General features: G+C 37.6%; 1 protein-coding gene across 1 annotated transcript in view; it reads right to left on the reverse strand.

Annotated features, from left to right (window-relative positions):
- GPC3 (glypican 3) overlaps positions 1–13020 on the reverse strand; it is an 827003-nt gene that overhangs the window by 237335 nt on the left and 576648 nt on the right. Inside the window, exon 5 of the mRNA XM_036271345.1 lies at positions 12263–12388. Coding sequence (XP_036127238.1) covers positions 12263–12388 — 126 coding nt within the window. The remainder of the gene's footprint in view (positions 1–12262; positions 12389–13020) is intronic.

The following is a 13020-nucleotide window of genomic DNA, read 5'->3' on the forward strand; positions in this document are numbered from 1 at the left end:
AAGATTGCATAGGAAAGAGAAGTACCTTTTCTACAATTTGCCCCTTTGAGTCTCATGAAGCTTATACTCTAATGCCAGGTGACTCATATACTCCACTGAGAGTCTCACAGTCATCTGTGAAAATGAAATATGAATACTGATTCATAATCAACAGGAGTGGCTATGTAGGACTGCAAGCCAGAATATGAAAGCAATATTCTAAAGCTGACATCAGGATCCAGGCCCATCCAGTCCTGTAACATGACAGAGGAGAATCAAGACTTGCTTAACACAGAAGGGAACTAAGGCATCATGCCATAAAGTAAAGTACAAGTAGTTGTACATGCAGAATGGATAAGCCTCAAAGGCACCAGGGAAGTATAAACCCTTATAGGAGGTGTGCTGATTACACGTAGGACTGAGAAAAGACTCAAGGAAGGATAATCGCAAATGCATATAGAGAAAGACATAGAGGTGAGGCCAGGTCAAGTATGATGGGGATGGTAAGCCTATCAGTTTGTTTATCCTGTCCTCAAGGTGAGTCAAGCTGAATCCAGAGGTGGTGGAAGAAAACTGATAGAGCAGTAGTTCCTTAGGTTTCATATAAAACGGGTAGAAAACAAAATGTGCTATACCAGTACAATAAAATATTATTTGGTCAAAAAAAGTAATGAAGTAATGATACATGTTACAACTTGAATGAATTTTCAAAGCATTAGCTAAGTGAACAATTCCTTCTATATGAAAAATCCAGAATAGGTAAATCCAGAGACAGAAAACAGGCTGTTGGTTACCAGGGGCTGGAGAAAGGGGAACATGAAAACGTTTCTTTTTGGAGCGATGAAATGTCTTGGAACTAGGTAGAGGTGATAATTGCAGAATATTGTGAACGAACTAAATGCCACTGCATTGTACATCTTAAATGGTCTATTTTATGTATGTAAATCTCACCTCTATGAAACACATACACTCAATACAAGCAGATGCCTCTGAGAGGAACTCCTTGGAGTGCTGAGGAAGGATGTTGGTTTATTTATTTTTTCCCTCATCCTTTTCAGTAAGTTGTGAGCTCTTCAGCAGGTATAGGCACTGGATTCTACATATCACTGTGTATCTCATAGGCCCGAGTATATAGCAAATGCTCAGTTTTTGCTGAATTAACCTGAATGATCCAATGTTAAATGTAAAGACAAAACAGCATTTTTTTTCTCTTTAGGGGTTTTTGAACGTGTATAGGTTTAAACAGTTACACTAATTTAACAATAAACTTTATTAAACAATAAAATGGGGCTTACATACAGTATCAAACCATCCAAAAGAAGAATGAAAATTTTAGTCAACTATTCATATATTTCATCTAACAGTTCTAAAAAGGTGTTCAAGAATGTCTTTACTATATTGTTCATTCTTCATATAGGTATTTTCGGTGCCAATGCAGTTAGTTTACTTCCATGGATTCTTTATTTTTCTCTTGGTCTCAGGGATTCTCTGTAGTTCCACAAAGGCAAAAGATGGAGAATTTTCTGCTTTCTGCAATTATAGAAAACCCTTGACCGCAGGCTATATGATGGCTTACATGAAAAAGAGTATCTCATATAAGTTAAATTTGCTAATTTGAAGATTTAGGCAAAATCCTAGAAGAAGCCAATATTTATCTCAAGCCCAGATAGGGTGGTTGTAGGGAGGTGAGGAGGACAAACAATAGGCTAATGTGGTACTCCCTGAGACTAGATCTGTGAAAACCCTTTCTTCATAAGAGATAAAAATTGAAAGGGTGTGAAATATGACCTTATTTACAGAGACACTGATTTGTTTAACTTTTTAAAAGTTGAAAGATGCCCTGGTCGGTTTGGCTCAGCGGTTAGAGTGTCGGCCTGTGGTCCAGAGAGACCCGGGTTGGGTTCCTGCTATGGGCATGTACCTCAGTTGCAGTTTGTCCCCGGCCCCGGTCGGTTGTGCGGGTGGCAGCCACTCGATGTGTCCCTTTCACATTGATGTTTCTCTCTCTCTCTCTTCCTCCCACTCTATCTGAACAAAAAATGGAAAAATGTCCTCGGGTGAGGATAAAATAAAATAAAATAAAAGTTGAAAGATATGTACATTTAGAGTAGGAGGGTATAAATAGCTCTGATAACATAGCTGATGTGGATATTTATATTTTCTTCAGTGTGGATATTTATATTTTCTTCAGTGTCAATATTTTTCTTTTCATCAGGCATCTCCACTGGTAAGTTTCAATTCCTTTTAGGATCCTTGAACTTTATAAATTTTCTTGACTAAAAGTAAAATATTTTCACAGGGACACAAACCCAACCTATAAAGGTGATAAACTTACAACCCATTTAACAATATGAAATTGCAACATATACTTAAGACTAAATTCAGTGAGAAATTCAATGAAAAGCTCTGGCAAGGTTTTAACTGTAGATGATACATGCAGCACAGAACTAATCTTTATAAATGCTACAAATATAGAGCACACATGCCCTAAGGCTACAGACCTTCATATCATTGAAAGTATATTGCTAAGTAATTTAAAAAATCTAGTTTGACACTATTCCCTAGTCCCATTGTTACATTAGGTCAATAATTTAAGTATGGGTTAATTATAACCTGAGGGTATTAATCACAGAAGAGCTACTTCCTGGATTACATTACCCTTATTCTATCTACAAATATGTTTGATTTCCTTCCTTTCTCCTTGTTTTCCTTCCTTTCTTTTCTTTCCTGGAGAGTATATATCAACAATAAAAGTTGTTTTTTTAAAAAATATATTTTTCAGAAGTATAAACAGGAATTTGGAATAACAGATTTTCCCCATACCATAATACTTATTTTAGTTTATTATTTTGTTCAATACACTAATGTATTTGAAGTTAGCATATTAAACAAAAATATTCCAGTCAACAGGATTCTTTTAATAGTTCAAAAGTACATTTGGCTAACTTTGGATCCATACAAATCTAGCAGGCTTTGGATTCTACCATTTGCTAGAAGAGGACTTTCTTGGCTTCAGGACAACAATGTTCACAATAGTATATTGGACATAAAGTAGTTTATATGAGCAAAATTCAATTTTTAAAAATACCACTAATTCACAAAATGTGGCATGGTCAGAAATTCTTTGCAATTCACTAAAACTGGATCTTCTGATATATTTTCTATCAGTCAGGTCATAACATTTGCTCTCAACATTCACAACAATGAAGAAACCAATATTAGTGCTTAATATATATTAGGTGCTCAAATATTGGTTAAGTGAGTAAATAAATTAATGCTTGATTGCATTAATAAATTAATATATTGCAAACTAAAATTTTGTAATACGAGCCCATGGTTAGAAGATATGATGCTTAAAACAAACTAGTATTCAGGAATTGTTCATTTTTCACTATATTATCATATTAGTAGGGAAGTCACTGAATGGTTTCTCATCAAGTTTATGCAAGAACCATATATTTGATCTTTGAGCATTTTCTTTTTAATATAGTTTGTACTGTTTTCAAGCATCACATTTTATTAGGCCAATATCAAATGTTTTTTTTTCCTGACAATTTAAAAAGTGTCATAACAGTTAGGTATAGTTTCATGATTATACTTAGTACCTGATGAGCTTTTAGGAAGATAAATATACACTATTGCTCTAGAGTAGAGTGGGCTGCCTGGGGCCATTAATCCTTCCAGCCTGATTTGCATTTGATACAGGAAAGTGTATCTCCAGGCAAGTTCAGTGCTTCAGAGAGGGTGGTATTCAACCTCAGTCCCATTACCATCTTATTCTCATTATCCCAGTTCAGTAAAATAGCTTAGTTGAGAAACAAGCTATTTTTAGGCTTGTGCTTTACCTTGTTTGGGGAACAGGAGGATAGAGGGGGAAAAGGAGAAAGAAGAGAAATAACCTGAATTGAACTTCTAGTATGTACTAGTGTTCTAGAGCTTTAGATTTATGACTTTATCTAACAGATAGTCACAACAAATCTGTGATATATTCTTCCCTTAAAGAGGACCTTGAGGCTTTCTAAGTTAAGTGACTCACCCAAACCCACACATAGTAAATAGCAGAACTGAGATGCAAACTCAAGTTCATCTGGCTCCAAAGTTTTCCTCTGTCTATTACATTACATTGCTATTTAATTCCATTTAGCTTCATAATTAATTATCTTTTGACCTGATATTGGTTCCAACTACAATGTAAGCTCCTCAAAGCAGGTTAACTTGCCGGTATTGTTCACCTTGTATTCCTAGCACCTAGCTTGGTGCCTAACATACAGTATCTCAGGAAGATAGTGGCGGGCAGGACTGGAGGGTGGGTGAGTGTGTGAGAGAGTATGAGTGGATGTGCAGGTGGACGACCAAACCAGAGCAGTACAGAGACGTGAAGCAGAAGGTTCCTGTGCTGTGGACAGAGCCGCCGGCTACCACAGTAAGCGACCCTTCTGGGCACTACTCCCTGCACCTTGGGGAGGTTCCACCTTTTGGAAGATCCCAGGTCTTCCCTGGGAGGAGGCAGTGGGAGCAGCTAGGGCCCAGAAACCTGAGGCCACCAACATACCTGGCACCATCGGACCAGTGGACACTGTGTCAACACAGAGCAGTGCACAGTAGAGGATCTCCGAAGGTGCCTATAGCTGAAGCCACAGACATCCCAGAGCCCAGCAACATCCCCCATAGTAGCAGCCCAATCACAGTCAAGATATACCCCCAGCAACAGAGGCTGGGTAGCAAATATCCATCGCCAGGCAACAGAAGTACAGACCAGCAACTGAGACCCATCCCCCAAAAATACAACAAAAGCTGAGCAGTTGAGCCCCATGGGGCAGCAGCACTCTCCAGCTACCAGCTGTGGGACCTAGGCCACAGAGGCCTGTGCTATCCAGTAGCTCACAAGAGCAGTAGGAAGCCAGAGCCCTAGAGAGACTGGTGCTATCCAGCTGCCCACCTTCTGGAACTGCAGGGTGCAGGGGCAACAGAGAGGCCTCTGCGACCCAGTAGGGACTGTGTGATCTAGTTACCCGTGGGACCTGGGGGGGGGGGGAGCTGCAGCATCAGAGGGGCCTGTGAGACTGAGCAGAGATTGTGTGATCTGGCTAACTATGGGGCCTGTGGAGTGCTAAAGCACCAGAGAGGACTGCACGACCGAGCAGGGACTGTGCCATCCAGTTAACCGTGGGACCTACGGGGTGCTGAAGCACCAAAGAGGCCTGTGTAACCCAGCAGCCAATAACATAGGCATAGAGCCGGGTCCCCAAAGGGATTGTGCTGTCCAGTTACCTGTAGGACTTGCAGGGTGCTGGGGCAACAGGAAGGCCTATGCGACCCAGCTGCTCACAAGATAGGCATAGAGGATGTGAAAAACTGAGGCAGAGTGAATAGAAGCTACACAGATAATCTCACAAGACCAAACAAGAATTACAACGAAAATAAAGACAAGTACTCAGAAAAAAGCAACAGAAAAGCAGGAGGACAGGACCACATAACCAGGGGGCACTGGTAAGATCTGCAGAGGTGAGAGAGAAAGGAGGGCTGGGAGCCCATGGACAGCAGCAGTCTTAGCTGTGAGCAGTGCCCTTAGGGAATAAAGTCCAAGCCTGCTCCACAGCACAGAGAGCCAGGGCAGAGCACTAAAGTAGCCACAGCCACTCACCTGGGAGCTACAGCAGAGGGAGGGCAGACTGCGCTGGAACTCTGTGGGGACACCTGGGATTTGGAGGGCACTCAAGAGTTTTTGCTGAGTTGCAGCCACAAAGAACGGTGGCCAGTGTGCTCCTTCGCAGAGCTGTGGGGAAAAGCAGCAGCCCTAACCCCGCCCCCATCTTGGAGATTCAGCCTTTTTTAAGTGAGGCAGAGAAATGCAAATTGAAGATCATTAATAACTACCATCTATCCCACCCTCTGGAAATCCTCTTATGCAGAATACCAGGGTTACATTTCAAGGCATGGAGTAACTGAGACTACCAGCCACCAGGAAAAAGCTAGAGGATAACTGAACTTTTCCTGGGCTTGCAAATCTACCCAGGAAAGTAAGACTTGACAGTGGTGTTGAACGTGGGCCCACTCAGGCTCATCCAAACCCAGGAGAGGAAGCCACAAACGGCAGAACACTAACACCCACAGGGAAAATTTGGCAGGCTCCAAAACCCACTGAGATAGCCAAAATGGTGAAACAAAGAAACAAATCCCAAATGAAGAACAAGAGAACTCTATCGAAGATGAGATGAATGAAATGCAGCTAATCAAATTAATAGAGGTAGAGTTCAGAGCCATGATCTTGGGGAAGTTCAAAAGCATGAGTAAGACCATCAGCACCATGAGTAAAGATATAGAAACACTGAAAATTAACCAAGTGGAAATGAAGAATGACATAGCAGAAATTAAGAACTCATTGGAAGGACTAACCAGCAGAGTAGAGGAAGCTGAGGACCAAATCAGTGAATTAGAAGACAGCGTAGAAAAAAATCAGCCAATCAGAAAACCAAAAGAATAAAAAATAAATTAAAAAACAGGAAGACAGCTTAAGAGAACTGTGGGACAACTGGAAAAGAAATAACAATCGCATCATAGTAGTACCCGAGGAGGAAGAAAATAGGCAAGGGTTAGAGAATATATTTGAAGAAATACTGACAGAAAACTTTCCTAATTTGGTTAAGGAAGAAGGCATTCAAGTTTAAGAAGCACAGAGAGCCCCAAGTAAGAAGAACTCAAACAGGCCCACACCAAGACACATAGTAATCAAACTACCAAAAAGTAAAGACAAAGACAGAATCCTAAAGGCAGCAAGAGATAAGCAACAGGTTACCTACAAAGGAAACCCCCATAAGGCTCTCAGCTGATTTCTCAACAGAAAAACTACAGGTCAGAAGGGAGTGGCATGAAGTAATCAAGGTTATAAAAAACAGGGATCTGAACCCAAGACTACTCTACCCAGCAAGGCTACCATTCAAAATAGAAGGTCAAATAAAGAGCTTCCAGACAAAAAAAAGGCTAAGAGAATAGATTAACACCAAACCAGCATTGCAAGATACGCTAAAGGAACTGCTGTAATTAGTAGAAGAAATAGAAAGAAAAATAGAACCACACTAAACAAAAATGGCAATAAATAAGTATATATCAATTATCAATTGATATATGAATTAAATATGAATGGTTTGAATGCTCCAATAAAAATACACAGAGTAGCTGACTGAATAAGAAAACATGACTCACATATATGGTGTTTATAAGAAACCCACATCACAACAAAAGACTCATAGTTTGAATGTGAAGGGATGGAAAAAATCTTTCAAGCAAATGGAAAGCAAAAAAAAGCTGGAAAGTAATACTCATATGTGCTAAAGTAGATTTCAAAATGAAGACCATAACTAGAGACAAAGAAGGCCACTGCATAATATTGAAAAGATCTATCCAAAAGGAAGATATAACCTTGGTAAACATATATGCACCCAATTCAGGAGCACCAACATATATTAAAAATCATTTGGAGGACTTCAAAGGAGAAATCAACAGAAATACAATCATAGCAGGGACTTCTATGCCCTGTTGACTGGATAGATCTCCTAGACAAAAAATTAACATAGCAGGGACTTCTATGCCCTATCACTGGATAGATCTCCTAGACAAAAAATTAACAAGGAAACACAGACTCTAAATGAAGCACTAGATGAAATGGATTTAATAGATATCTACAGAGAATTACACCCCAAAATCTCATAATTCACATTCTTCTCAAGTGCACATGGGACATTCTTAAAGATAGATCACATGTTAGGGCAAAATCTAAGTCTCTACAAGTTCACGAAGATTGAAATTATATCAAATCTATTCTCAAATCATAATGGCATGAAACTAAAAATCAATAGCAATAAGAATATGCAAAGATATTTGAAAACATAGAGGCTAAGTAGCATGTTATTGAACAATAAATAGATTACCATGGAGATCAAGAAAGAAATTTAAAAATTCCTGAAAACCAATAAAAATGAACACACAACAACACAAAATCTATGGAAAACAACAAAAGCAGTTCTGAGAGGGAATTTCATAACACTACAGGCCTAACTAAAGAAACAAGAAATTTCTAATAGACTATCAAACTCACAACTTAAAGAACTAGAAAGCAAAAAAAAAATAAAAAAATAAAAAAATAAACCAACACACCGCAGCAAGTTGAAGGAAGAAAATAGTAAAGATGACAGTAGAAATAAATGACATGGAGACCAAAAAAACAATTCAAAGGATCAATGAAACGAAGAGCTGGTTCTTTGAAAAAATAAACAAGATTGATGGACCTTTAGCGAGATTCACCAAGAAACAAAGAGAACCCAAATACACAAAATCAGAAATGAAAGAGGAGAAATAATAACTGACACCATAGAAATACAAAGGATTGTTAACAGATATTATGAACAATTATATGGCAACAAATTCGACAATCTAGGCAAAATGGACAAATTTCTAGCAGCACATAGTCTCACAAACCTGAACCAGGAAGAGATAGAAAACTTGAACAAACCAATAACAACAAAAGGAACTGAAGATGTAATCAAGACTCTCCAAGGAAATAAAAGCCCAGGCATGGATGGATTCACCGGGGAATTTTACCGAATATTAAAAGAAGAACTAACATCCATTCTCCTCAAATTATTTCAAAAATTCAAGAAGAAGGAAGACTTCCAAACTCGTTTTATGACGCCAGCATAATTCTAATTCCAAAACCAAAAAAAAAGACACTACAAAGAAAGAAAACTACAGACCAATATCTCTGATGAATATAGATGCCAAAATCCTGAACAAAATACTACCCAATCGAATCCAGCAATATATCAAAAAAAATTATGCACCATGACCAAGTGGGATTCATCTCAGGGATGGAAGTCTGGTACAATATTCGTGGAACAATTGGTGAGATATACCACATAAACCAAATGAAAGATAAAAATCATATGATCATATCAATAGATGCTGAAAAAGCATTTGACAAGATCCAGCACCCATTTCTGATAAAAATGCTCAGCAATTGGGAATAGAGGGATCATATCTTGACATAATAAAGGCCATATATGAAAGACTTACAGCCAACATCATACTCAATGGGCAAAAAGTAAAAGCATTTCCCTTAAGAACAGGAACAAGACAAGGATGTCCACTTTTGCCACTCTTATTTAACATAGTACTGGAAATCTTAGCCACAGCAATCAGACAGGAAGAAAATAGAAAAGTGATCCAAATGGGAAAGGAGAAAGTGAAATTGTCAATATTTGTAGATGGCACGATACTATATGAAGAAAACCCCAAAGACTCCATCAAAAATTTACTAGCTTAATAAATGAATTTGGCACAGTAGCAGGATACAAAATTAATGTTAAGAAATCGATGGCCTTCTTATACACCAATGATGAACTCACAGAAAGAGAAACAAAAAATAATCCCATTTACCATCGTGAAATAAAAATTAAGGTACCTAGGAATAAACTTAACCAAAGAAATAAAGACCTATTCACAGAAAACTACAGGTCATTGAAAAAAGAAATAGAGGAAGATATAAAAAAGTGGAAGCACATACCCTGTTCATGGATTGGAAGAATTAACTTCATTAAAATATCCATACTACCCAAAGAAATCTACAGATTCAATGCAATCTCCATCGAAATACCAACAACATACTTTACAGAACTAGAACAAATACTTCAAAAGTTCATATGGAACCAAAAAAGACCTCAAATAGCACCGCCATCTTGAAAAAGAACAACACACTTGGAGGGATCGCATTACCAGATTTCAGTTTATACTAAAAAGCCACTGTAATCAAAACAGCGTGGTACTGGCACAAAAATAGACATATAGACCAGTGCAACAGAACAGAGAACCCAGAAATGGACCCAAAACATTATACTCAATTAATATTCGACAAAGGTATCAAAAGCATACAATGGAGTAAAGACAGCCTCTTCAATAAATGGTGTTGGGAAAATTGGTCAACTATATGCAAAAAAAAAAAAAAAAATGAAACTAGACCATCAGCTTACACACTACAGAAGAATAAACTCAAAATGGATAAAATACTTAAATGTGACTCATGAGTCCATAAAAATCCGAGAAGAAACTGTAGGCAACAAAATTTCAGACATCACACGCAGCAGAATTTTCACTGATACATCACCTAAGGCAACAGAAACAAAGGAGAAAATGAACACTTGGGACTACATCAAACTCAAAAGCTTCTGCATAGCAACAGATACAATCATCAAAATGGAAAGGCAACCCACTGTATGGGAGAGCATAATTGCCAATGATATATCAGATAAGGGGTTAATATCCAATATATATAGAGTGCTCATACAACTCAACAAAAGGAAAACAAAGAACCCAATGTAAAAATGGGCAAAGGAACTAAATACACACCTCTCCAAACAGGACATACAAGTGACCAAGAGACATATGAAGAAATGTTCAACATCACTAATCATTTGAGAGATGCAAATTAAAACAACAATGAGGTATCACCTCACACCTGTCAGAATGGCTGCCATCAACAAACCATCAAACAAAAAGTGTTGTTGAAGGTGTGAAGATAAGGGTACTCTAGTACACTGCTGCTGGGATTGCAGACAGGTGCAGCCACTATGGAAAACAATATGGTGTTACCTCAAAAAATTAACAACTGAACTGCCATTTGACCCAGTGATCCCATTTCTAGGAATATAGCCTAAGAAACCTGAAACACCAATCTGAAAGAATATATGTACCTCTATGTTCATAGCAGCACTATTTACAATAGCTAAGATCTGGAAACAGTCCAAATGTCCATCAGTAGACAAATGGATAAAAAAGCAGTGGTACATATACACAATGGAGTACTATGCATCTGTAAGAAAGAAAGATCTCTTATCCTTTGAGACAACATGGAGGGACCTGGAAAGTATTATCCTAAGTGAAACAAGCCAAGTAGAGAAAGACAAGTATCATATGTTCTCACTTATTTGTGGAATATAATGAACATAACAGTCTGAGGAATGGAATAGTCCCAGAGACATGGAAGTAGGTACAGACTGACAATCCCCAGAAGAGGGGCTGGTGGTGGAGAGATAAACCACAGAACTTATATGTATGTATGCATGAACAATGGACATGGACAACAAAGCAGAGGACAGGGCAGGGAAGCGGGGGGAATCAGTGGGGGGAAAAGGAGAAACATCTGTAACAAAAATAAATAAATAAATAAATTATATATATATATATATATATATATATATATATATATATCTCAAAACATAATTGTTGAATGAATGAATGAATGAAAAACAAAACACACATATCATCAGAGGTAATGTGGTTCTAATCCAACTGTATCATTTTTTAGATGGGGAAAAAAAGGCCCAGAGAGGTTAAGTCATTTGCCCTAGATTAAGCAATTTACCTGTGAAAGATTCAGAACTCGAGTTCAGGTCTCTTCTGTATTTTCCTTTAAAACATGCTACCACTTGTACAAACATTTTTGAAAGCATATTCATCAATTCCATGTGGTTTCCTAAGCATTCTACCTCCCTGATTTAATTCCTTAATTGCAAGCTGTTCCATACACATGCAAACCCAATTAGCCCATTAGAATGAAAGCTCTGTGAGCACAAAAAATTTTGCTTGTTTTATTCATTTCGAGATTACTGGCAGATAGAAGGTGCTCAGTAAATATTTGCAGAATAACTGAATATGTATTATTTCCTTTGCAACTATGAGAAAATTCTTCATAGATAATGAATGTTAGCACAGATTACACTAATAAACACTCAAATTATCAAATACTTCAGTAAAATTGCTCAGTGAAATTGTACTCCTTTTTCCTTCCCCTTTCTTCTTTCCTTTACCTTCATCACTAAAGCAGGAAAAAATAACAGTATCTATTTCATTGGATTGGTGTAAGGATAAAGAGAGTTAACATAGACAGGTACTTGGTATTGTGCTTAATATGTAGTTAACTTTCAATAAGTGATAGCTATTAGTTTGAATATGATTTCTTCTAATCAATCAATGAATAAGGGCCAAAATAACTAGGAGATGGAAGAAGTCAAAGACTGAATACATAATTCTCTATATGCTTCCAAGTTTGTAAATTTGGAGGTCTATAAGTTATAGAAAGCATCTGGCATCTCATAAATGTTCATGTATACATTTTTCCTAGAATTTTTCTTGTGAAATGAATGGAGGCAAGAGAAGACATAACTATCCTTGAGATAAATATATGATGATCATTCCTCAAATACTGCTGTATTTATCATTCAAAAAAGATTACCTTTCCACGAGTTCTTGTCCATTCCAGCAAAGAGTGTCATTTTCAGCCACAGGGCTATGGCTGCAAATGTAGCCAGGCAAAGCACTGTAGAAACTGATGAAAGATTTCAACTTCTGAATTAGTTCCCTGAAAGAAAAGGAAAACATCTGTATATAAGAGACAAGTAAACCCAGTATGAAAAAAAGTTTAATTTCCTTATCAGCATGACAGAAAGGCTCTACCAGGCTGATCAGAACAATAAATTACTTTTAAAGACATTCTTAGCTACAAGGCCACAATTTTGTTTTTACCAAAATCAATAAAATTATATTAGAAAAAATACCTACCATATAAGGTGCTATTCCTATCAAAGACTGATTTAATTTTTAACAACATTCATTTTCTAACATGTTCAGCTTCCATTTTTTGTTCAGAATGCTATTACCTATATTTTCAAAGGTGCTGATTACAAGGCACACCAGAGCACTACATATCTTTTTGTTTCTGAGTGTAATTGAGTGCATTGATTGTAATTTAGAATGCTATTACCCTAGAGATGGCCCCTTTCCATGTAGGCTGTGGCTAATAGTAGCAGATCAGAATTGCAGGGCGCTCAGAGAAGTATAAGCTCTGTGAAATTTTCCTGATGACAGTTAGAGAAACTGCTAGAGGAGGAAGGTTTCTTTGTCTGTGCATTACAGTTCCTATGGGAGGAGGAAGGAGGGAGTGGATCCTAGTATATTTTATTATTTATTTTCTTTGGCTTTTATGCTATATGT

The sequence above is a fragment of the Molossus molossus genome, unplaced genomic scaffold (assembly GCF_014108415.1).
Source record: "Molossus molossus isolate mMolMol1 unplaced genomic scaffold, mMolMol1.p scaffold_m16_p_2, whole genome shotgun sequence".
Lineage (NCBI taxonomy): Eukaryota > Metazoa > Chordata > Mammalia > Chiroptera > Molossidae > Molossus > Molossus molossus.